At 49.2% G+C, this 21,170-nt stretch overlaps 1 protein-coding gene across 2 annotated transcripts in view; it reads left to right on the top strand.

Annotated features, from left to right (window-relative positions):
* KDM2A (lysine demethylase 2A) overlaps nucleotides 1–15,896 on the top strand; it is a 94,252-nt gene extending 78,356 nt beyond the window's left edge. For both annotated transcript variants that reach the window (XM_016208337.2, XM_016208338.2), the window contains 9 exons: nucleotides 2,602–2,685; nucleotides 3,991–4,260; nucleotides 4,779–4,910; nucleotides 6,320–6,409; nucleotides 8,041–8,753; nucleotides 10,642–10,805; nucleotides 11,385–11,543; nucleotides 12,110–12,325; nucleotides 12,752–15,896. In XM_016208337.2, coding sequence (XP_016063823.1) covers nucleotides 2,602–2,685; nucleotides 3,991–4,260; nucleotides 4,779–4,910; nucleotides 6,320–6,409; nucleotides 8,041–8,753; nucleotides 10,642–10,805; nucleotides 11,385–11,543; nucleotides 12,110–12,325; nucleotides 12,752–12,933 — 2,010 coding nt within the window. In that variant the 3' untranslated portion in view covers nucleotides 12,934–15,896. The remainder of the gene's footprint in view (nucleotides 1–2,601; nucleotides 2,686–3,990; nucleotides 4,261–4,778; nucleotides 4,911–6,319; nucleotides 6,410–8,040; nucleotides 8,754–10,641; nucleotides 10,806–11,384; nucleotides 11,544–12,109; nucleotides 12,326–12,751) is intronic.
* The last annotated feature ends 5,274 nt before the right edge of the window (nucleotides 15,897–21,170 follow it).

Raw genomic sequence — 21,170 nt, forward strand, 5'->3', positions numbered from 1 at the left:
CCTCGGGCAGGCTCTCCTCCAATGGCTGGGGAGGGAGGCTTGAAGAGCACACCCTCCCGACTCTGCAGCAGGCCGCCTGGGCCCTCTGCCGGCGAGCCCGGGTCCCCCCCCTGCCATCTTCCGTTGCAAAGCATTTCTGGGAGCTGCATGTGGGTGACGCAGCAGCATTGTTCGCAGGCTGAGGAAGCCGCGGGGAGCTGAAGGTCTCGCGAAGGAGCTCTGAGCGCCGCACACCGCTCCCTCTGGGTAGCCTGGACTGCCCTACCTTATGTACTCTGGGAGATTCCAGAATTTTCAAGTAAATCGGATTTTCCTAGAGGCAGAAAGCCTAACTCCTTCAGCACAACTTCCAATACAGAAAACAAAACAAAGACGCTGGGGAAACTTCAACCAAAAGCCTCAGCAGCTCCAGAGGGACGAGAAACACAAGGTCAGGCGGGCGGGCGGGCGGCAACCCCTTCCTGGTTCGGGGTGTGTTTAACTGTGGGGACTTTGTCTGGCGGAAAGGCAGAAGGATTGCCTGTCGGGCGAGTCCAGGACTAGGCTTGGGTTACTTCGTGTTGGTGGAGCCGTCACTGCACTTGTTCCCTCGCCTGGTGAGATGTGCTTCTGAATTGGGTCGCTTGGCTTTTGGGAGCCCTTTCCCCTTCTCTGCCCAGACGCCGCTGTTCTCTCCCACTTCCTGTGCTGTGTGGGGTGTAGGCTCGTGTTTGAACGTTCTCCCTTCTAGATAGGCGTTAGCCTTCCTGCGCTCCACCCCCGCTCACTGTCCCAAACCCCCTCTGGTGAAGGTTGGTGGCTTCTTTATATGGTTTCTTGAAGGGCCTCAGCTGGAGTCTGCCTTTTTTGATGAAAACAGGGCGTGCTTGGTGGTATGGCCCCAGCAAAATAAGGCTTGGAAGGCAATCTGCATTTCCCTCCACACCCACACAGACCCCAGGAACTGAGTCTGTAGGTGTGAACAGTCCCCTTTCCCCCCCACACAGTTTGTCCACCTACCCTATTCCCCACAAAAATCTTGCCGGTAGCACTAGATTGCTTTGGTGAACAGCTAGGTTCCTTTTCTACTCTTAAACAATCGCAGATCTCTCTCTGCAGTCTGTTTTGCTGAAAGTGGAAAGTCCCTGTTTGTGGACGGCTCTGTGCTCTCTGGGAGAGGAAATGGGCAGAGTCCTACTCCTCGGCTGTGCGAGGTGGGGGAGGGGAGCTGTGCATTCTCTAGCACACATTTTGAATGGACCTGAATTTTTCACCCTAGGGAGGCTAGAACCCATACCAGAGCCTTGTCCCACGAGGCACCGCACCCTGCCTCCTTACCCCCACGCAGCGTGGTGCTAACAGGAGGCTCCAGGATAGGATGCCATAGCAACTCAAAGTAAATAAAACTGCTGGAAATGAAATCAGTTTGGGGGAGGGTGAGAGGCATCTGGAGGCTTGGCAAAGGGGGATCTTCCTAGAGAAGCGCTTCATGGGTGAGAGTTAAAGGGTCTTTCTGAGTCCCAGTTCTGGGACTTGGAGCATGATCCTTAGGCTCAGGAGGAAAATGTTTGGTAGGAAAGTGCCTCGTGCTTCAAAAAGTCCTGGTCTCTAGAGCCCACAGGATCGTGGGAGTGATTATTGAAGAGGGCCCAGCATGCTGACTTGTCCAGGATCAAAGTTTAGTTTTCTCTGAAACAGTTAATATTCTATACTTACCTAAGGAATCGTGTGACTTGTCTTCTGGATTTGTGTTCTTTTGCTATGTCATTACTTTAAGGCTCACGGGGTCAGAGGAAGAAGGATTTCATTCTGCTAGGTTTGGAATTCAGAAATTTCTATCTAAAACTTAAAAGGTTTGTTTCAAAATGACAATCAGAGTGATCCATTTAAGTGGCAGTTTCTTACTGTGGTATTATTCCTTAAGTCATTCAAACTAGATTGGTTAAAGCCATGAGAGAATTATTGCCCCTAAGATTGTTCCTGCCCTGTTTATAGGAATAAAGGCAAATAATTGACTGTGTGTGTGTATGTGTGTAAGAGAGAGATTTGAGATTGAGATTTCTGTAATCAGCTTTAGAAGAGCAGAGCCCTGGGATGAACCAGACATTAAGACTCTGTTGTTCGTATTATTTATTCAGTATTAGCCAATCTTTTTTTTTTTTTTTTTTTTTTTTTTTTTTTGCCTATTTGCTGACATCTGCAAAATGAAGGCAGTACTTACTACCAGGTAGCATTCATTAACTGGTATAGAAAAGTAAAGGGGCGAAGTAAAGTTTTATTGTCATGTGTAGAACTGTGTGACAAGTAACACTTGTCACCTTGGTAGCGAGTTGCTTCAGCGAAAGTGTCAACAGTACAGTGCGTACACAAGTACCAGGTTGGGGGCAAAGGTAAATTCAAAGTCTTGACGGTACTGCACTAGTTGGTAAGTTTCCTCTTTCGTTTCAATTTACATGTTTTGCAGTGAGTCTATATGAAGTGAAAATAGAGCCAGCTGTTTCCCTGGCCTTCCCCTTGGTGCTTGTGGGGACTGAGGCTAAGTCTGGATGCCGTTGGGAGTGATTGGCTCTTTGTTCACTGTGCCTTGCTTTTCCCCCCTCTTTTCTCCTATCCTGCCCTTAGGTTCTGCTGGAGGAGCTTGCCAACAGCGATCCTAAGTTAGCCCTCACTGGAGTCCCTATAGTTCAGTGGCCAAAAAGGGATAAGGTAAGAAACTATTCTTCTTGACCTTCAGGTTCTAAAGCATTTAGCTGTCTGACAGTTATCATTCCAGGAAGAAAAAGCACAACTAGAAGCAGATAGCTTTTGGTGCATTAATATAAAGGGACAGAAGGTCATTCCTCAGATCAGGGTAATTGGCTATCTTTGGAGGTGAGTCTCTTAACAAAACATCAAACTAGAAGACCTGTCTCCAGGTTCAGATGCCAAGGTATGCATTTGTTCACCAGATGGGTCAGTTCCTATCCTCTGGCCCAGTGATACAGTTATTTTCACAAAATGATTTAAAACTAGTTAAAATAATTACATATATATTTAAAAGGCCAGAGTGTTTCTATGTTGGATTGAGACCACATTCTCAGAGTTTTCCCTTAATTTGAACTTTCCATTATCAAACTGAAAAGAGAAGAAAGGAATTACCCATTAGCTAATAAATTGTCAGTTATGAATTTTTATGATTCTTCAGTTAGGTCCTTTATAATTTTCCCCCCATATCGCCCTTTGTCAATGTTATTGAATAAAAGTAAGTGATAGCATTCTGATCCTGATGGTGAGCCCTGATGGCAGATAAATTAGGCCCTTCTTTGGTGTTCCCCAGCTGAAATTGCCGGGCCATCACATTTCAGGAGTGTTTAGGCAGAATACAAAGATGTGTAGCTGAAAGATGTCTTTAAAGAACTGCCTCCTCCTTCCTAGACTCAGGGGTCCCCTTTGGCCTCTGCTTGGCCACATGGGATTGCCTCAAAACAATTTAGTCATATCTGGATTATTGGAGTGTCTGCTGTGTACCAGGCTGTATGTTTGAGCTTGGACTCAGAGTAATACAGAAATGAACAAGACACATCTCACCCTCAAGTAGTTTACTGCCTCCTTTAGGAGTATGTTCTGAGTAATGATACTCAGGGTAAGGAAATGTTGGAGGGCCCCTGGAGTGACTAGTACCTAGAAAGCTCAGCAGAGTGAGAGGGATGTGGCTGAAGGAATAACCTGAAGGAATTAGCAATCTTTTTCTGTAAAGGTATAATATGTAGATAATGAAGATAATAAATATTTTAGGTTTCTCAGGCCATATAGTCTCTGTCAAAACTTCTCAATTCTGCCAGGGCACATAAAAGCAGCCATGGACAATACATAAGCAAATGAGCATGGTTGTTTCAGTCAAACTAATTTACAGAAAAACAGGCAGCAGGCAGATTTGCCCATGGGCCATAGTTTGCCAGGTCATGTAATCTTCTACCTTCTCCAGTCCTTAAAGTTACCTGATATATTTGACCTCACTGCTTTCTCTTCCAGCTTAAATTCCCTACCCGGCCAAAGGTGCGGGTTCCTACTATCCCCATCACAAAGCCTCACACTATGAAACCAGCTCCACGGTTAACACCTGTGAGGCCAGCTGCTGCATCCCCCATAGTGTCTGGAGCCAGGCGGAGACGAGTACGATGTCGAAAGTGCAAAGCCTGTGTGCAAGGAGAGTGTGGTGTTTGCCACTATTGCAGGGACATGAAGAAGTTTGGAGGGCCTGGTCGCATGAAGCAGTCCTGTGTCCTCCGGCAGTGCTTGGCAGTGAGTGATCTGCTGGGTAAAGAATTTGGGGGAGGGGTGGTGGTGCCAAGGGGACTGAAATACACATTATATAAAGTTATAGAGACTTCAGAGTTGGAAAGAAAAAGTTAGTCTCTCTTTTTAGCTTTGTTTTGTCCCTTTTCTCCCTGGGTTGTAAAGGAACATATCTAGTACTAAAAATTAGCTAGTATAATCATCCAGCCTTACCCAGTTTTCAAATGAGAGACCAGCATTTGAAGGGCAAATCACTGCTATCTGTCCCCTCTCTCTTTAAGTGGAAAGAAAGGACCTCGAGACCAAGGACAGGCTGACTGAAAATAAACTGATCTCTGTTGGTCTCTAGCTAGTTGATTTTCCCTATCTTCTTCCTCAGCCACTTTTCTACCTGGTCTCCATGCTCCCTACATGTTTACTAGAGAATTATAGGAACCAAATCACCCATCTCAGTTAAAGGGAAGCTGAAATTATAAGGATCTAAGTCTGCTCTTTTCTTGGTTTCTATCTTTGTTGTCTTATAGCCCAGACTGCCTCACTCAGTCACGTGCTCCCTCTGTGGAGAAGTGGATCAAAATGAGGAGACACAGGACTTTGAGAAGAAACTCATGGAATGTTGTATCTGCAATGAGATTGTACATCCTGGCTGCCTCCAGGTGAGTTAGAGGCCTAAGAAGCCCCTGAGGTCTCAGCGGATAGAGTGTCTAAAGATACTGAGTGGAGCAGAGGAGACTTGGATATATGTCACAAGAGACTGCCAGCATCTGTTCTGTGGGCCATCAGCTGTTGGTCATATAGTGATGTAACATCTGCCCTGATCCAAATGTCTATAGTGTGTGTCAGGCACTGTGCTAGGCCTTGAGGATAGACCAGTACACCAAAAAAGTCCAGGTTTCTGCCCTCATGGAGCTTACATTCTGGCCTGTAAAGAATGTGTGTGGAGTCTCCAGGCCATCATGGTACTGCCAGTCTATTTTGGAATGCTTCATGGCTGTAATCATCTCTGCTGCATACTGCATCCTATCTCTGGGTATTAGTTCCTGAAAGACAGTGAGAGAAGTAATATTAGCTAACATATAATGAATGCTTAGTCTGTAGCAGGCTCTGCACATCTGAGGAGCTTTTAAAAAAGTTATAAGGAAGTTGAGACCCCAATGTCAGAGATAGGATCAACTCTTCTAGCCTGGACCTTGGGCTGAGGTGTGTTCAAAAGCTCCTACATCATTCTCATGTGCAGCTGTGGCAGAGAGCTGCTGGTGTCCATGCATTCCCTTGTTTAATCTTTAAGAACCCTATGACGTTGGGTCTACCCCATCTCTTCATATTTCTTTAAATCTAAAAGGCATTGGTACTGGTACTCTCTGGTCTTCCCAGAGATGTCAACTTTGTCATGACCAACTGGATGACAATGATTATAAGACACTGTTAATTGTAAGAAGCAGCGCAATTTCAGAAAGATTCAAATGTGAAAAATATGCACCCTAGAATTGATAAAATAGGGTATTATCTCCCTGATAATGGTAATGGTTAATACGAAGCACTTATTATATGCTGGACATTTTTCTAAACACCTCACACAATACATAATTCACTTAATCTTCACCACAGATGGGTATTGGTATTTATCCCCACTTTACATTGAGAACACTGAGTCACAGAGACTAGGTCCCTGGTCTCTGAACCCACATAGTCATAACTATGCCCCACTGTCAAGATTAGGGCTGGCACCATTCCTGTGTATTCAGCTCCTTTTGCAAAGTGGCATGAGAACTTCTGAAGTATATGTGTCAGGAGAAAAGACCCCAGACTCTTAGGAATTTCCTCACGGAGCCTAACTCTGATTAGGTAACCAAGAGTGAGGGTAGCCAGTTTCCCATTAGCTAAAGTGAGAGTAAATGGCACTTGTTTTTTCTCTTGTATGGACCAATGTATTAAGGAATGGGTAACTCTTCCCGGTTCTTCCCAACCATGGCGATTATTGTCTAATAAAGGAGGCTTAAGAGACAGGGTTGTTTGGGGGGGCTGGTTAATGAGACAAATTTTTAACATCCTTGTCTACCTATAGATGGATGGAGAGGGGTTGCTTAATGAGGAATTGCCAAATTGCTGGGAGTGTCCAAAGTGCTACCAGGAGGACAGCTCAGAGAAAGCCCAGGTAAGGGAACTTGATCCATATTTCCATTGTGAGAAGAAAGGAATCATCAAGCTTAGGAGGTAGCTTGCTATATGATTTGCCTTTCGAGCTTACTCACATGGCTTTCCTGACCCAGGAATATTTTTATATTTTTCCTTTGGTTGTTTTTTTCTTTCGTTTTGAGTTTTTAATGTTTGGTTTTTGTGTTATTGAACATTGTTCCACTTGGGGTCTGCAAATGGCTGAGGTCCTTATATACTCTGGGGCCCTAAAAAAACCAAACCACAGTTGGGCTGTTTGAGAAGGAAAATGAGGTGAGCAGGGTTGCTCCTGTGGAGTGAAGCTTTTGAGGGGAGGCAGTGATTGGGGCAGCTGGTAAATACAGCTGTGTGCTGGAGTTTCCAGTTAGGCAGGTTCACATTTTTGCCATTTTCACCTTTGCGCCTCACAGAAAGCCTGCCCATAGGCCCAAATGTGTCCTGCAGAGGCCCCTCCCCTGGAGAAAACCAGTCCCATGACCTTGGCCTTGAGCAGCTGTGGTTGCTGGCCCAGTGGTCGCCAGTAATGTCAAAGGGCCAAAAGGACTCTGGTTACTGGGGCGGGCAAGACAAGACCTGTTAGGGTGCATGCAGAGGAGGAAGCTGGCCTAGTGTCAGTCATCCAGGCTCTGGTGGTCTCCAGGTGCACTGTGCAGGAGTAGGGACAAGTGTCCTTGTCTTCTTTCTATTTCTTTCCCCCTGGGCAGTGAGTTAAATTTTTAATCTAAATATCTTTGAGGACAAAGATTTTTAGAGTTGACTAGTGCTAGAGTTCTTACTGCAAGTTCTTATACTAGGAGCAAGGGTTTTTGTTTTGTTAATTTTATTTATTGATGAAAAAGAGTAACATCCATTTGTTGTTCTGCTTGTTTATGCATTCATTCGTTAATTCTTGTATGTGCCCTGACCTGGGATTGAACTTGCAACCTTGGTGCGTGGGTATGACGCCCTCACCAACTAAGCTACCCAGCCAGGGCTAGGAGCAAGTTCTTACACCAGCAGATTTTACATTTGTCTTCACTGTGGTGTTCGGCGCTGGCTTCCTTCCTGTAGCAGACTGATGTTAGCAGGTGTTGTATTTTAGTTTTATCTTCTAATGCATTGTAAAAGCCAGCATCCAAAAGATGGTCATTCTCTTCCAACCGTAGTGCGTTGAGAATGTAAGGGTAAATAAAAGGGAGGGTTATTCTGAGGGACAGAAAATGTTGCCTCCTTCATGAAAATCAACTACTACTATGGAAACTTGGTGGGACACGTTAATTAGGCTTCATTGCAACATACCCAAGGTGGACTCCAGGAAGGGACAATCTACTGGGGAACAGAAGTGGCATAGGATGAGGTTGGTCTCTAGGAATCGGGTGGTGGTCTGAGTGAAAGAAGCGGCCCAGTAGAGGCGAGCTCAGACACGAACTGAAGGCCTGTGGTATTTACTGCTCTCGGGTTCTGCATCCTAATCTGACTGATGTATGGAGGCCTTTTCACCACTAGCATCTCTTTCTTCTATCACAAGCATCTCTTGATGCTTTTCTCCATAGAAAAGCAGTGACCTGTCTTCTCTCAGGTCCCCTAACAACAGGGAGGCACTGATGTGGCTTTTTTGGACCTGTTTTACAGAAGCGGAAGATGGAAGAGAGTGATGAAGAAGCCGTGCAAGCCAAAGTCCTGCGGCCCCTGCGGAGCTGCGACGAGCCCCTCACGCCCCCGCCTCACTCACCCACCTCCATGCTTCAGCTCATTCATGACCCGGTTTCCCCCCGGGGTATGGTGACTCGGTCATCCCCTGGGGCTGGCCCCAGCGACCACCACAGTGCCAGCCGCGATGAGCGCTTCAAACGGCGGCAGTTGCTGCGGCTGCAGGCCACAGAGCGCACCATGGTACGGGAAAAGGAGAACAACCCCAGCGGCAAAAAGGAGCTGTCTGAAGTTGAGAAAGCCAAGATCCGGGGATCGTACCTCACTGTCACGCTGCAGAGGCCCACCAAAGAGCTCCACGGGACATCCATTGTGCCCAAGCTGCAGGCCATCACGGCCTCCTCTGCCAACCTTCGCCATTCCCCCCGTGTGCTAGTGCAGCACTGCCCAGCCCGAACCCCCCAGCGTGGGGATGAGGAGGGGCTGGGGGGAGAGGAGGAGGACGAGGAGGAGGAGGAGGAGGAAGATGACAGTGCAGAGGAGGGGGGTGCGGCCAGGCTGAATGGCCGGGGCAGTTGGGCTCAGGATGGAGACGAAAGCTGGATGCAGCGGGAGGTCTGGATGTCTGTCTTCCGCTACCTCAGCCGCAGAGAACTTTGTGAATGTATGCGAGTGTGCAAGACGTGGTATAAATGGTGAGCAGGGATGCAGGGGCAGGAGTAGGGGTATGGGAGTAGGTGGCAGGTTTTTCATATGAGACAAGCATGCGTCTTGGCATCTGGAGGCTTGTCAGGTCCTAAAGGATTGAATCAACCCAGCCTGTTCCCCAGACTGGGGTCCTGTTAAAGATGTGGCCACTTGTGCCTGCAAGTTTCACGAGGGAAATTTGGCCCTTTGCCCCCTCTCCCTGCTCCATACTTTGTCTCTCTTTATTGGGCATAGGAAACTGGTTTGGGGGATGGATTTGTATAGTTCATGCAAAAACTTCAGTCATGAGATTGTCTGAAAGTCAGTGAAACTTGTCACTCATTTGTTGAGAGCCTGTGATGAAAAAGGAGACTGACTCTCCTGTTGCTGGAGACAGATGATGGCCAGTAGTCCCTGCCTCAGTTACCTCTTCATCTAATGGGAGAGGTGGACGTGCTTTTCAAACAATTTGAAGGTTCTCAAAATTTTTTAGTTTTAATTCTTATTCCCCAAACCTGGACCAGAATTGCTTTCTCCAGCAAACAGGGTTCAGTTTTGAAGCTTCCTGAGACTTAGCTGTCCCTAATGACACCAACAGTTTCTTCTCAAGTTAAACATTGGGGGGGCGGATCCCTAGTGATAATGAACAAAGATTTCCATAGGGCACTGATTTTCCTCAAGCTCCTGGACCCTAGGGCATACCTTTTATATCTGGGTCAGATCCTATTTACAATAGGTCTCAAAGGTGATGCCCAGACCAGTGGCATCACCTGGGACCTTGTTAGAAATGCAGGTTCTCGGGCTTGTCTCAGACCTCCTGACAACCTCTGGGGGCAGGGCCAGGCGATCTGTTCTTAACAAATTCTCCAGGGCTTCTGATACATGCCAAAGTCTGAGATCCACTATATGGTAAGCTGCTTGTTTCTGCCATAGAAGTTCCATGTCCCAGTGGCGAAATTTTTTCAGTCTTGAAATAAAGACCCCATTCTTCACAAACACGAGTTTATTTCCCAATCTGAATTAGTATGTGAGCTACCCAAATTCTCCTAATATTTCTCTTTGTAGGGCTAGCGGGCCTGCCTGGCTCTGTCCCTCGGTTTCCAGGCTGAACCACATAAGACTCCCATTATGTGTCGTCTCCCCTTCTCCTGCCAGCCAGACTCTGAGCTGGGCTGGGGGAGCAGGCACTGTAAAATATTAAACAGAAGCCTGCATGTGGTAGCATTACTTGTGGCCTATGGACTTGTAAGTTGCAGTGGAAAGGCAGGCCTCTCCCTTTCAGTTCTGGCCTGGACTGGCTAGAAAATGTAGAAGTAGCACTGAGGCAGAAACTCAGGGTGGGAAAGGACTTCAGGCCTGGTCATAAAAAGCCGCTTTTGGCTTGATACAGTAGTGGACTCTTTAGAGCTTAAGGCAGGATGAACCGTGGATGTGCCAAGTAGCAACCTGCATCTATTTCTAGGCTGCTGGGAGTGACTGACAAGGGAGAGAATGGAGGCAAGCCTAGCTTCAGGCATTAAGAAGTCAAGAAATTTTGTAATGCTCCCTTCTGTGCACTTTGGTAGGAGCCATCCCATTTTAATGCAAATGAGGGGTTATTGTTTGCTGTGTGTCCCTAACAATTGTGCTGTGTTCTCAGCCCATCCAGAGTAAATCAAGGTGAACTGGTCAGGTTACCCACCACTTAACCTTGTAGGATTGCCATAGAGGACAAGCCTTCTTCTTGAAGGCAGAAAAACAACAGGCGTGATCCTTATACGCCTTTAGAAAAACCCAGGGAGAGTGACCCTCCAGGTGCTCTGCTTTTTCCAGAAGCCTCCAGCAGCCTGTGATGGGAGTTCCTCTAACAAGGGATATCTGGTTATTCACAGCTACTTCTCTTTCCTTCTGTCACAGGTGCTGCGACAAGAGACTTTGGACAAAAATTGACTTGAGTAGGTGTAAGGCTATTGTACCCCAGGCTCTCAGTGGCATCATCAAGAGGCAGCCAGTTAGCCTCGACCTCAGTTGGACCAACATCTCTAAAAAACAACTAACATGGCTCGTCAATAGGCTGCCAGGTGAGCAGCCCTGCAACTGTCCTTCAGGGCCTTGGGAACAGGCAGGGAAAGCTGCTTCGTTGGCAGCAGTGTTTTAGGGCAAGAGCCCATACCATAGTTGCCTTTCTGCTTAGCAAGAGATTTACCTGGGGCCACCTTAACTGCCAGTCCCCAAGGCACCACTCAGCTGGCCAACCAATCACTGCACCAGACGAGGAAAAGAAGGGGATTCCGTGCTGCTGCCAGCCCTGCGGGTCTTCTCCATGGCTACTGAAGAAGGGGTTTGAGTAAGATGTTGCTTTGATCAACCCCTTGTAAGGCCTGTTCCTTTTAGCACTTTGAAGTCTTAGAAAGACAGGAAGTCACATCTGCATTGCTCTGGTAGGAACTAAGGAATTGGTTTTACCACCAAAGCTGGAAGATTTAATATAGGATAATGCTCATGGGAATCTTTGAGCTAGATTACTAGAATAAGATAAGGACATAGTCCCTCTTTCCCATTAGACTGGGAATCCATTTCCCTTAGATCAGCTGCTCGTTAAGGCTTTGGATGTGCCGATAGAGTATTTATTATTGCATATCTATTTCCTTCCGTTGCAGGACTAAAAGACCTCCTCCTAGCCGGCTGTTCCTGGTCTGCAGTCTCTGCCCTCAGCACCTCCAGCTGCCCCCTTCTCAGGACCCTTGATCTTCGGTGGGCAGTAGGAATCAAGGACCCTCAAATTCGGGACTTGCTGACTCCACCGGCTGATAAACCAGGTATGCTCTGTGCCTGACTTCTCTGTGCTCGTCCTTCAGCATACTTTGTGTGTAGCTTTGTCTTTCAATCCTCAAAAGCAAAAGTCTCAGAAATGACGCTGTGCAGTTTGAGAACAGCATGATGGAGTGTGTACAAGTACCGGTTAACAGTTTACAACCAAATAACTGCCTACAAACAAAGGAGTAAGTCCATTTTGTGGGCCAATGGCATTTGGGGTCCAGAGAGTATAAAGCCTAAGGAACCTGGGAAGGCTTCCTGGTTGAGGTGGATCATTAAGGGCTGTTTGCATGTGATGGCCTAGAAAAGTGTAGGAGTATGGGAAGAGTAGCGGCATTCCGCGCATACTCTCTTGCTGTGTGAGGCATACTGCAGCAGCTGGGAAGAAAAAATGTCTGGTTTCCTAGAGACTACCCCCACACACTGCTCTCTGAAGGCAGGCCTGGTGTGGGCAGTTGTGCTTAACCCCTGCAAGGGGGCCTGGCCAGTGAGAGCCGAGGCTGCTTGCAGTTTTGGAGCTAGAATAAAGTTAAGAGTTTTGATCTAGGCTTTTTTCTTGCTTGCCCAGGTCAGGACAATCGCAGCAAGCTCCGGAACATGACTGACTTCCGGCTCGCAGGCCTTGACATCACTGATGCCACGCTTCGCCTCATCATTCGCCACATGCCCCTCCTGTCTCGGCTCGACCTCAGTCACTGCAGCCACCTGACAGATCAGTCCTCCAACCTACTCACTGCTGTCGGGTCTTCCACTCGTTACTCCCTCACAGAGCTCAATATGGCAGGTATGCTGCTGCAGTGTTTCGTGGCAAACAGTGCCCCATGCCTCCTGGGGTTCCAGCCCTCCCCGGAGTTTGGCCAGTAGAACTGAAAGAACTTAGGTCTGTTGACTGAACTGTTAACTTGTTTCCTCACATCTGGACAAGGAGATGGATTTCTGTCCCTTTTTCAACTGATAGGGGACCAAGGCCTGGAGTGATTGTCAGGTGCCTAAGAGCACGGCCACCACTCAGCTGCAGTTTGGTCAGCCTTGCGTGCAGGGAGCGAGGTGGCAGGGGGCCTTCAGAGGCCAGAGTGCTGAGCCAGGTAGTAATGGGACAAAGAGGGCTTTGGTTTAGCATTTTGAGGAAAAGAGCTAGGGAATTGAGCTACAGAGGCAAGCTTCTATGACTGTACACATAGCATTGTCCGCGTGGTCACTTTCCCCGCAGGTTGCAATAAGTTGACAGACCAGACCCTGATCTACCTACGGCGCATCGCCAATGTCACCTTGATCGACCTTCGAGGATGCAAGCAGATCACTCGAAAAGCCTGCGAGCACTTCATCTCAGACTTGTCCATCAACAGTCTCTACTGCCTGTCTGACGAGAAGCTGATACAGAAGATTAGCTAAGACACACCTGGCCCAGACTGAACAGGAAACCAATCTTCCCCTGACTCCCCAGCCAGGAGAGCTTCTCTCCCCGACCCTGCACAGGCTCTGAAGCCAACGTCACACTCCCTCTCTGCTCTCCTGTCCCTTGAGCCCTTCCCTTACAGGAGGGGCAGAGAGTGTGGTAGACACCAGGCTTACCTGCCTGCTCCTCTCCCTCCTAAGGAAAAGGGAGTAGCAAATTGATCCAAGGGGAAAGCATAGGCTGTGTGCTATCGAGGTGCCTGCTCGCCCGCACGCTCGCCACCTACCTGCCAGGAGGCCAGGTTCTAAGTTTGGGTTGTCTGTGCAACTGTCTGCAATAGGCACTGGGGCCTTCCTCCCCATCCATGGTCCCCACCAGTGCCTGGTTCTGAGAAAACTCCCAGGGCGGAAAGCGGCCCTGTTTCCGTGGCCAGGTTCTCTTTGTGGTGCCCAGTGTCTCTCCTCCGTCACACTCTCCCGGCTAATGCAGGAGGGGCCAGCAGCCCCAGGAATGCCAGACCCATACAGATCACACTGGTGCTGTTGAGGTGTTTAAGACCTCATCCGTGTCTGTGTTCTCCCCTCTCCACTTGTTAGCTTGATCCTGTCCGATGCACCGTGGTAGTTCACATAATGAGGCTACCCCACCCTAGATGTCCCGCTAGTCTCTGTGAGGTCCTGAGGTCCTTGTTGCACTTATTGGGGTTGAGGCTCTTCAGAGGAGCTGGAACTGTATCCCAGAGACACCCCTATTTTATTGCTTCCTAAGCAGATTCTGAGACAGGCACCATCTCCTTGTTCCCACTCCCTCTTTAACCTCCCACTGCCCTTTTCCACATCTTTATTCCTACCTGAATAGGGCTTTCCCAGGATGCGTGTCCTCAGAGGGAGCAGCCTATCTCCCCCAACGGGGGCAGGGGGAGGGCAGAGACCTGGGCCAAGACCCCACCTGCCTTCCAGCAGGCACCAAGCCTCCAGTGTAGTGTATCCCCCAGAGCCCATACCTGTATTCAGTACCAGTGGCTCGCTGATCTGGCACCATTTGGGGGAAGAGGGAGTTCCTGCTTTGAAGCCAGTCACCTGCCCTCTGCCTGCAGCCCTGGAAGGGGGTGTGCATGTGCCTCTGTGTGTGTGGCTGAGTGTATTACGCGTGTGTGTGGGGAGGGAAGGGGGGAGCATGGTGTCTCCCACTTTACCACCCTGTGTCAAGCCCCATCAGCTGCCCCCTTTTTCTTTGCATTGAACGGCCTGTCCAAAGATCCTCTCTCTAGGGCAGCAGAGAGCTTTTTGCACTTTAAAAAAAAAAAAAGAAGAAAGGTCGGAATTTCTTTTGGGTCAATATTGAAATGTGTGAGGAGATGCTCAATAGCAGCAGCCTGTGGCAAGAGCTTAGAAGTGATAGACTCATTTGCACTCTGCTCTCCCTCCGGAAGGACAGTGATAGCACAACCCTGCCCTGCCGCCTCGTCCTCCAGCCCCACCCCTCCCTGGCCCCTTTCCTGCAGCTCAGTCTCAGGCTCTTCTCCTGAAGCTCTACAGGGGAGGGCAAGGAGCCCAGGCGCCCCGAGGAGAGCACCCTCGCCACTTCCAAAGCAATAGAGGCAGAGGGGCCCCTCTTTGCCATCTAGCCCAGCTTTGACCCTGGCATTGACTGGCATCCTAAGAGAAAATTGGGTCCTGGTAGGAGGGGAAGGCATTGTGTCTGTTTCTTCCAATCTGCTGATTCTCTTAGCTGCACCTTAAAAGCAGCAGTCTGCTCCTGTGACCCTCTGCCCCTTCCATTGGTCTCCAGGCCCAGTGACCCGGGACTGAAACTTTGAGGAAACGCCAGTGACTTATTCCAGAGTGCCTCAGTTAGGGGAACTTCTCTGTAAAGAACCCTGGGTATTGAGCAAAAACCTTATTAATATTGTTAATGATCTATAATTGGAAGCTTCCTGCCTTTTTTTGGTTGCTCCTGTGGAAAATACTGAAAAGATTGTTTTGTGTTGTCTTTTTATAAAAGGGGAGGTGGAGAGACCCCTTCAGAGCAGGGATTGTGCCGGGAGAGTGCCTCTGACTTTGGGACATTTCATCCACAGAAATTTCCAAGCTGATGGTTTGTTTTGGGTTTTGGTTTTTATTTGTTTCTTTTGGGTTTGGAAAAACAAGCATTTTTACCGTGCACGTAATTGGTCAGCAGAAAAGGGAACCCAGGAGAGGTGGCAGATGGACCTATGCCCTTGCTGGGTTTTCCCTTTCTCTGGGACTATGAGGGGGGAAATGGTTTTTAGAGGTGAGGGATGGTCCATGTTGAGGAAAGAAATGTCTCTGTTTGGGGACTGAGGAACCCGGGAGTTCCATCGCATTTCCTGCAATCTGCTCTTAGATACGGCCTTGCCAGGAGAGCCTGCCCTCCTCAGACCACAGGACCACACACCCTGCCTCCATCTTTCCAAGCACCGGGGCGAAAAACCACAAAGGAAAGGAAGAAAATTTATATATATATAATATAAAATCACTTGGTGATTAAAAAAATAACTGCTCCATAAATAAAACTCCTAAAGTCACTATGTTTAAAGGGTTTGGTTGTGTTTTTTGTTTTTTTGGTTTTGTTTTTTTTTCGGAGAAATATTGTAAATATATATATATTTTTTGTTGCTGATTTAGAGTCAATCTCCAATGTTGTGCTAAAAAATTTAAATTAAATGTAAGCATTAAGGGGACAAGTCATGCTATCTCAGTTGACACATCGGGGTTATTTTGGGCCAGGGAAGGAGGGAAGCTAGTTGGATTTCCGTTTTCTAAACGTTCTCCACTATTGGTTTTAGAGAAAGCAAGGACATCTTTCCTCTGACACGTGGGAATGGGAGATATTTGTGTAATAAAATTTTTAAAAAACAAAAAAAGATACAGCTTCCAATGGGAAATATTTTGATTTGGGTTTGGTTTTTTTATAATAAAAGGCTTTAAAAACAAAACTTTTTCTGCCGTGTGTGTGTGTGTGTGTATGTGTGTGCGCGCGCGCGCATGTGCGCGCACAGTATGCACAAGAGAGAATGAGTCAGGTTTTCACGCTAGAGGTGAAGGCCAGGGGTTGCCTGCTTCATTCTCTGAGCAGAAGCAGCTTCTGGAAACCACATTTTATTTCATCAAACTTTTAAATGGATGTGAAAATTTACGAAAATACCTGATCCCCTACATTCACGCACGCACCCTGCCCAAGGTGGTGCTTGGAGTGGTTCTGGAGAGTCACGGCGGAGAGCCACCCCTGTGGGGCTCACCTGAGAAGGGAAACTCGGAGACTTCTAATCTTGGCATCTCCGGAGAGCCGTTAGCCAAGGCCAGCCTCCACTGACGCTGCCGAGCAGCCCCAAGGACAGTGCCTCCAGGTAACTGAGCAAGGTCTGGGCCAAACAGGCTCTCGTTGGCGTTTGTCCCACCATATCCCCACTAGTTCTCATCACTTGGCTTGTTGGGTACAAGCTTCCAGCCTTTAGACAAGTGTGAGAGGTGCTGCCAGCAGGCTGTCGCCTCATCCTGACTGCAGCATCTCAGGAGAGCTGGGATCCCATTTGGGGGTCCTGAGTAGTCTTTGACCACCACCTTCAGGAGAGCTGGGGGTTCCTGCCCACCTACTCCCCAAGCTGACGCTTAAGGACCACCTTCAGTTCTGCACATTCTATAAAAGATGGGGTCTTGGACAATGGGCCGACTTCATGTTGGTTTCCTGAGGATGGGGTAGGATGTGGCCATGTTTAGCCAAGAAAGGAAGCGTGTCAATTTTGCCTCCTAAATATCTCAGAAACCATCTGTCTCTAACCTCATCCCTGTCACCCTAGTTGAAGCCACCATTGTTTAGAACCCTGACCACAGCAAGAGCCCTGAGTCCTCCCAGCCTCAGTTCAACCCCCTGTCCTCCATGTTGGCAGCCAGAACATTTCTCTTTAAAAAAACAGATTTTACTACCCTGCTTAAAACCGATCAAAGGGGTCTCAGGATAAAGTCCTCAAGCTTCCCGCTCATTATTTGCCCCTCTCACTCCTCTCCACCCTAGCTTTTTTCAGTCCCACCACCTCTGGGCCTTCACACATGCTGTTCCTTCTGCTGGTGCACCTTCAGTTTACATGTTACTTCCTCCAGGAGGCCATCTCCCACCCTGCTCAAGACTGGACCACATGTTTCCATAGTACCCTACTGGTTATCAGGACACCCATAAGTCCATCTCCCAGCTAGCCATAATCTCCATGAGGACACAGATCAGTCTGTGTTGCTCACCATGTCATATCACAGCAGCTAATGCAGAGCTTGGCACATAATAGATGCCCAAGAAATACTTGAGAGTGTTCCCAGTAGCTCAGATACCCAGAGCCCATCCCTCCCCGATATAGCCAACCTGTTGCCACATTTTCCAAATTCACTTTTCCACTACTTCATACATCCCCTCCTTTCTTGTGCCAATGCTACCAGCCCAGCCTCTCTTTTTGGGGGTAGTTCCAAGCTAACCTGGATTCAGCTTTGAATTAATTTCCTAAGGCACACAAAAATGTTCAGTAACCCTCCAGGGTCATGTCTAAACAGAAAAATTTCATCCTGCCACTGACATCTGTAAAATGGGAAGCACTATGGCTGGCACCTGGTAGGTGCGACTGTCTAAGAGGCTGAACTGGCACCTCTGTGGTCCCCAGCCTTGCTGTGTTTAGGGTGTGGTGTGCTATCTTCACCACAGCTCTGAAAATGTATCCTTCAAACACCGCTTCCTCCAGAAGCCCCTTCCATTTCCCCTCCAGGCAGAAGGGATTAACAGGGACATTCTGCGCTTTTCAGAGGCAAAACATAGAGGAAAAAAAGCTGGTGCCCCACCAGCGTGGCTCGGCAGTGGAGCATCGACCTAGGATCCAGGAGATCACGGTTTGATTCCCGGTCAGGGCACATGCCCAGGTTGTGGGCTTGATCCCTGGTCGGGGTTGTGCAGGAGGCAGCCGATCAATGACTCTCTCCCATCATTGATGTTTCTCTCTCTCCCTTCCTCTCTCTGAAATCAATAAAGATATATATATTTAAACAAAGCAAAGAAAGAAAAAAAGCTGGCATCTAACGGGCCTTACTATGTGTTGGCCACTGTTCTAAGAACTTGCATATAATCCTCACAGCAGCCCTACTATGATTCTCATTTTAAAGGTGAGAAACTGAATTATGGACACTGACCATTTGCCCAAAGTGTCTTGGCTTGTAAAACCTGAAGACTGACTTGAGTGTTGGTCCTATCCACCGCTCCCAAGCCTCCGGTGTGTGTGCGCGTGATCGCATTTCATTCTCACGCCCCACCCTGGGGAGGTGCCTTCATTCTATAGATGACAAGCCAAGACACTCAGGTGAAGTGACAACGGTCCTAGAGTCCGTGGCAGAGTTGGAACATATGTGAACACTGGGCCTGGGACTCTGGAACTAGAGACTGTCACAGCTCCCTCGTGCCCTCCTGAGCATCGAAGCTGGGTCTGTGCCCACACTCCTCTCCAGTGGCACTTCGGAATTCCTGAGGGTGGGACTAGCCTTAGCTACCTCTACCTCTCCCTTCATCTGTCCCAGGAGTGGAGGGATAAGGAAATTTACTGAGCATAATGAAAGGTGGGTGTGTGACCCGTGCAGCCACACAGGGCCCTGCACTCAGAAGGACCTCACACTTGGTTTAATGCTCTGCTGTCACCATCTTGAAATTCTTAATTTTTAAACAAGAGGCCCCATATTTCTCCTGCAATGGGCCCTGCAAATGATGTAGCCAGTCCTGGGGGGAGGGACAACCCCAGCTTTCCCCTGCCTTCCTAGGCCAACTCTGTGCTAAGTGGCAGCAGCAGAGCGGGCCTGGCACTTCCCAGCTGGGGAGACCAGTCCTACCACCACCTTTCCAGGTGCCCAGGCCCAGAAGGGAACTTAAGGGATGAACACTCATGTGTGGGCAGGAAACAGAGCAGACACCCAAGGCCTGGGAGGGAGCACCTGGTTTTGCCCTTGGCCTTGCACTGTCACCCAGTTTCTGCCTCCCCCACCAGCCCCACTCCAGAGACAGCCACAGGGGGCAGAAAGGTCCCACTGCTATCTCCCAGAGTGTAACATGACAGTGCTAGAAAGGCAAGACAGAGGGACAGACACAGAGACACACACAGAGAGAAAACACACTGAAAAACCCAGAAAATGAAAGACAAAAAAAGAAGTAGAGAAAGGGGTTGGGGATAAGATAAATGAGAGAAAAGAGGCCATGGAGGACACCTACAGGGAGACACACAGGAGGCTGAGATACTCCACGTGTCACTCAGAAAGCCGTTTCCCCCAGCCCAACACTGCACACACATCTCCTTTAATCCTCAAAGCAATCCAGTGAGGCCAGGTTGGAGGCTCCCCATGTACAGATGAGAAAGGCAAGGCTCAGAGAGGTTAAGTAACTTGCCTGGGGAAACCAGCCAGGACAACAGGAGGTGGCACTAGCATTTGACCTTGGGTCTTCTCCACACACATAGTCCCGCCCCCCAACACGGCAAGTACCAGTGACCACAGTATGGAGCCGGTGGGGGCTACGATACCATGCCTCGGACACTCACAGGCTGGAAGGTCAAGACGGAACCCCGCGCGGTGCGAGCACACCAGGTTCCAGAGCCCGGGGGAGCCCAGGGAGGCGGTGCGCATGCGCGCTGGAGGAGGCTCCGGGCGGGTGCCAGGGTTGCGGCGCTGCCAAGCCGGAATCCCGGCGAGGCTCTGGCCAGGGGCGGGGTCGGAGCTAGGGGCGGGGCCAGGGGCGGGGCGGGGCCAGGGGCGGGGTTAGAGCCAGAAACGGGGCGGGGCCGTGGGCGGGGCCGTGGGCGGGGCGGGGACAGGGCCACGTTGAGAATCTGGCCATAGCCCTGGAGGGGTTGGCTGCAGGTTGGGGCCACGTCCCGGCTAAGATTTCGAAGTGGAAAAGGAGACGGGTCCTGGGCAGTGTGGGGACTGTCTAACCTTCTGGAGGGTTCCAGGAAGGGGTGCTGCTCCGGGGAAGCAGTTTGGGTGATGCCAGCGGGAAGCAGGCCCAGGGTTACGGGCCTTGCCTGTGTGCTGACGTTCCCCCGGAAGGTTCTTGGACTGTCCTGGAGATGCGGAAGCCTCCTAGATAACCAAGGTCTCTGCACTTGCTGTGCCACATGCCTGGAAAGCTCTTCCCTGCCCCTAATAAAGCTACTTCCCTCCTGTCCTTATGGCTATGGCAAAAAAAAGGTCCTTCCTCAGAGGTTTCCCTGACTTTCCTAGAGGAGGCTCCTGGCTTTCATGGTAACTTGTCACCTGCCTCGTGAGGGTGTTTTCAGTAAAAAATGAAATCATCAGGGCTCTAGGAACAGCGCGCTGCACATAGTGAGAACCCAATAAATGTCAGTGGTTATTATTATGTGTAGTTTGCCCATAAGTTCACTGTCTCTCTCCCTTTGTTCGATCCTCAAGGCTAAGCACCATGACCACAGTATGTAGCAGAAGCTCAACAAATATTGTCAGATGAATAAATGAGTGAATAAAATGAGCTTCCAGCATCCCAGGCAGAGCCTGGCACTGTCTGGTTCCCAGGCATCAGAGAGGTGGGTGTCGTTGGGCAGGAGTTCCTCCTGGTAACCTGTACACCCCTGGTGAGGTCAGGAAAGCTTCCAAGTTCACCCTCCTAGCTCTCTTCAAAGCCCAGGGTGGAGATGGAGAGGTGCACTCCTGGGCCTTGGCACGTTCCAGTCCTCACCCCCAACCTCATTCACATTTGCGTGGACACAATGTCAAGTTCACGACCTTTCCCATTTCTCCCTTGTCCTCCCCAACACTTCCCATGACTCTCCTGATCATCTCCCTCCTGGAATTATAGCTCTTGCCAGGTTTATTGTAGGTATGCATTCAGGGGGTCTGCTTTCCCCCCAGACTGGGCCACCACTGAACCCTGTTTCTCTCTGTGGCTCTAACTTTGGGCTGGGAGCCATGATGGGTGTGGGGCATGCAGCACTGACCACAACAAACAGGTACCAAAGGAGAGCCTCCTGAGCAGGAACCTTCCAGCCCACGAGATGCAGGGTGAACAGGAGCCCGGCTGGCCAGAAAGCAGGGGAAGGGCACTTCAAGTCGAGACCCCTGACATAGAAATAAACTTGGCTTGTTGTAGTGACAGAACGAAGACCAGAGAGACTGGAGACTGAAGGATAAGGGGAAGGGTGATAGAGCTGAATTGGAGAGGAGGGCAGGGACCAAAATGTGCA

The sequence above is a fragment of the Miniopterus natalensis genome, chromosome 11 (assembly GCF_054644295.1).
Source record: "Miniopterus natalensis isolate mMinNat1 chromosome 11, mMinNat1.hap1, whole genome shotgun sequence".
Classification (NCBI taxonomy): Eukaryota; Metazoa; Chordata; class Mammalia; order Chiroptera; family Miniopteridae; genus Miniopterus; species Miniopterus natalensis.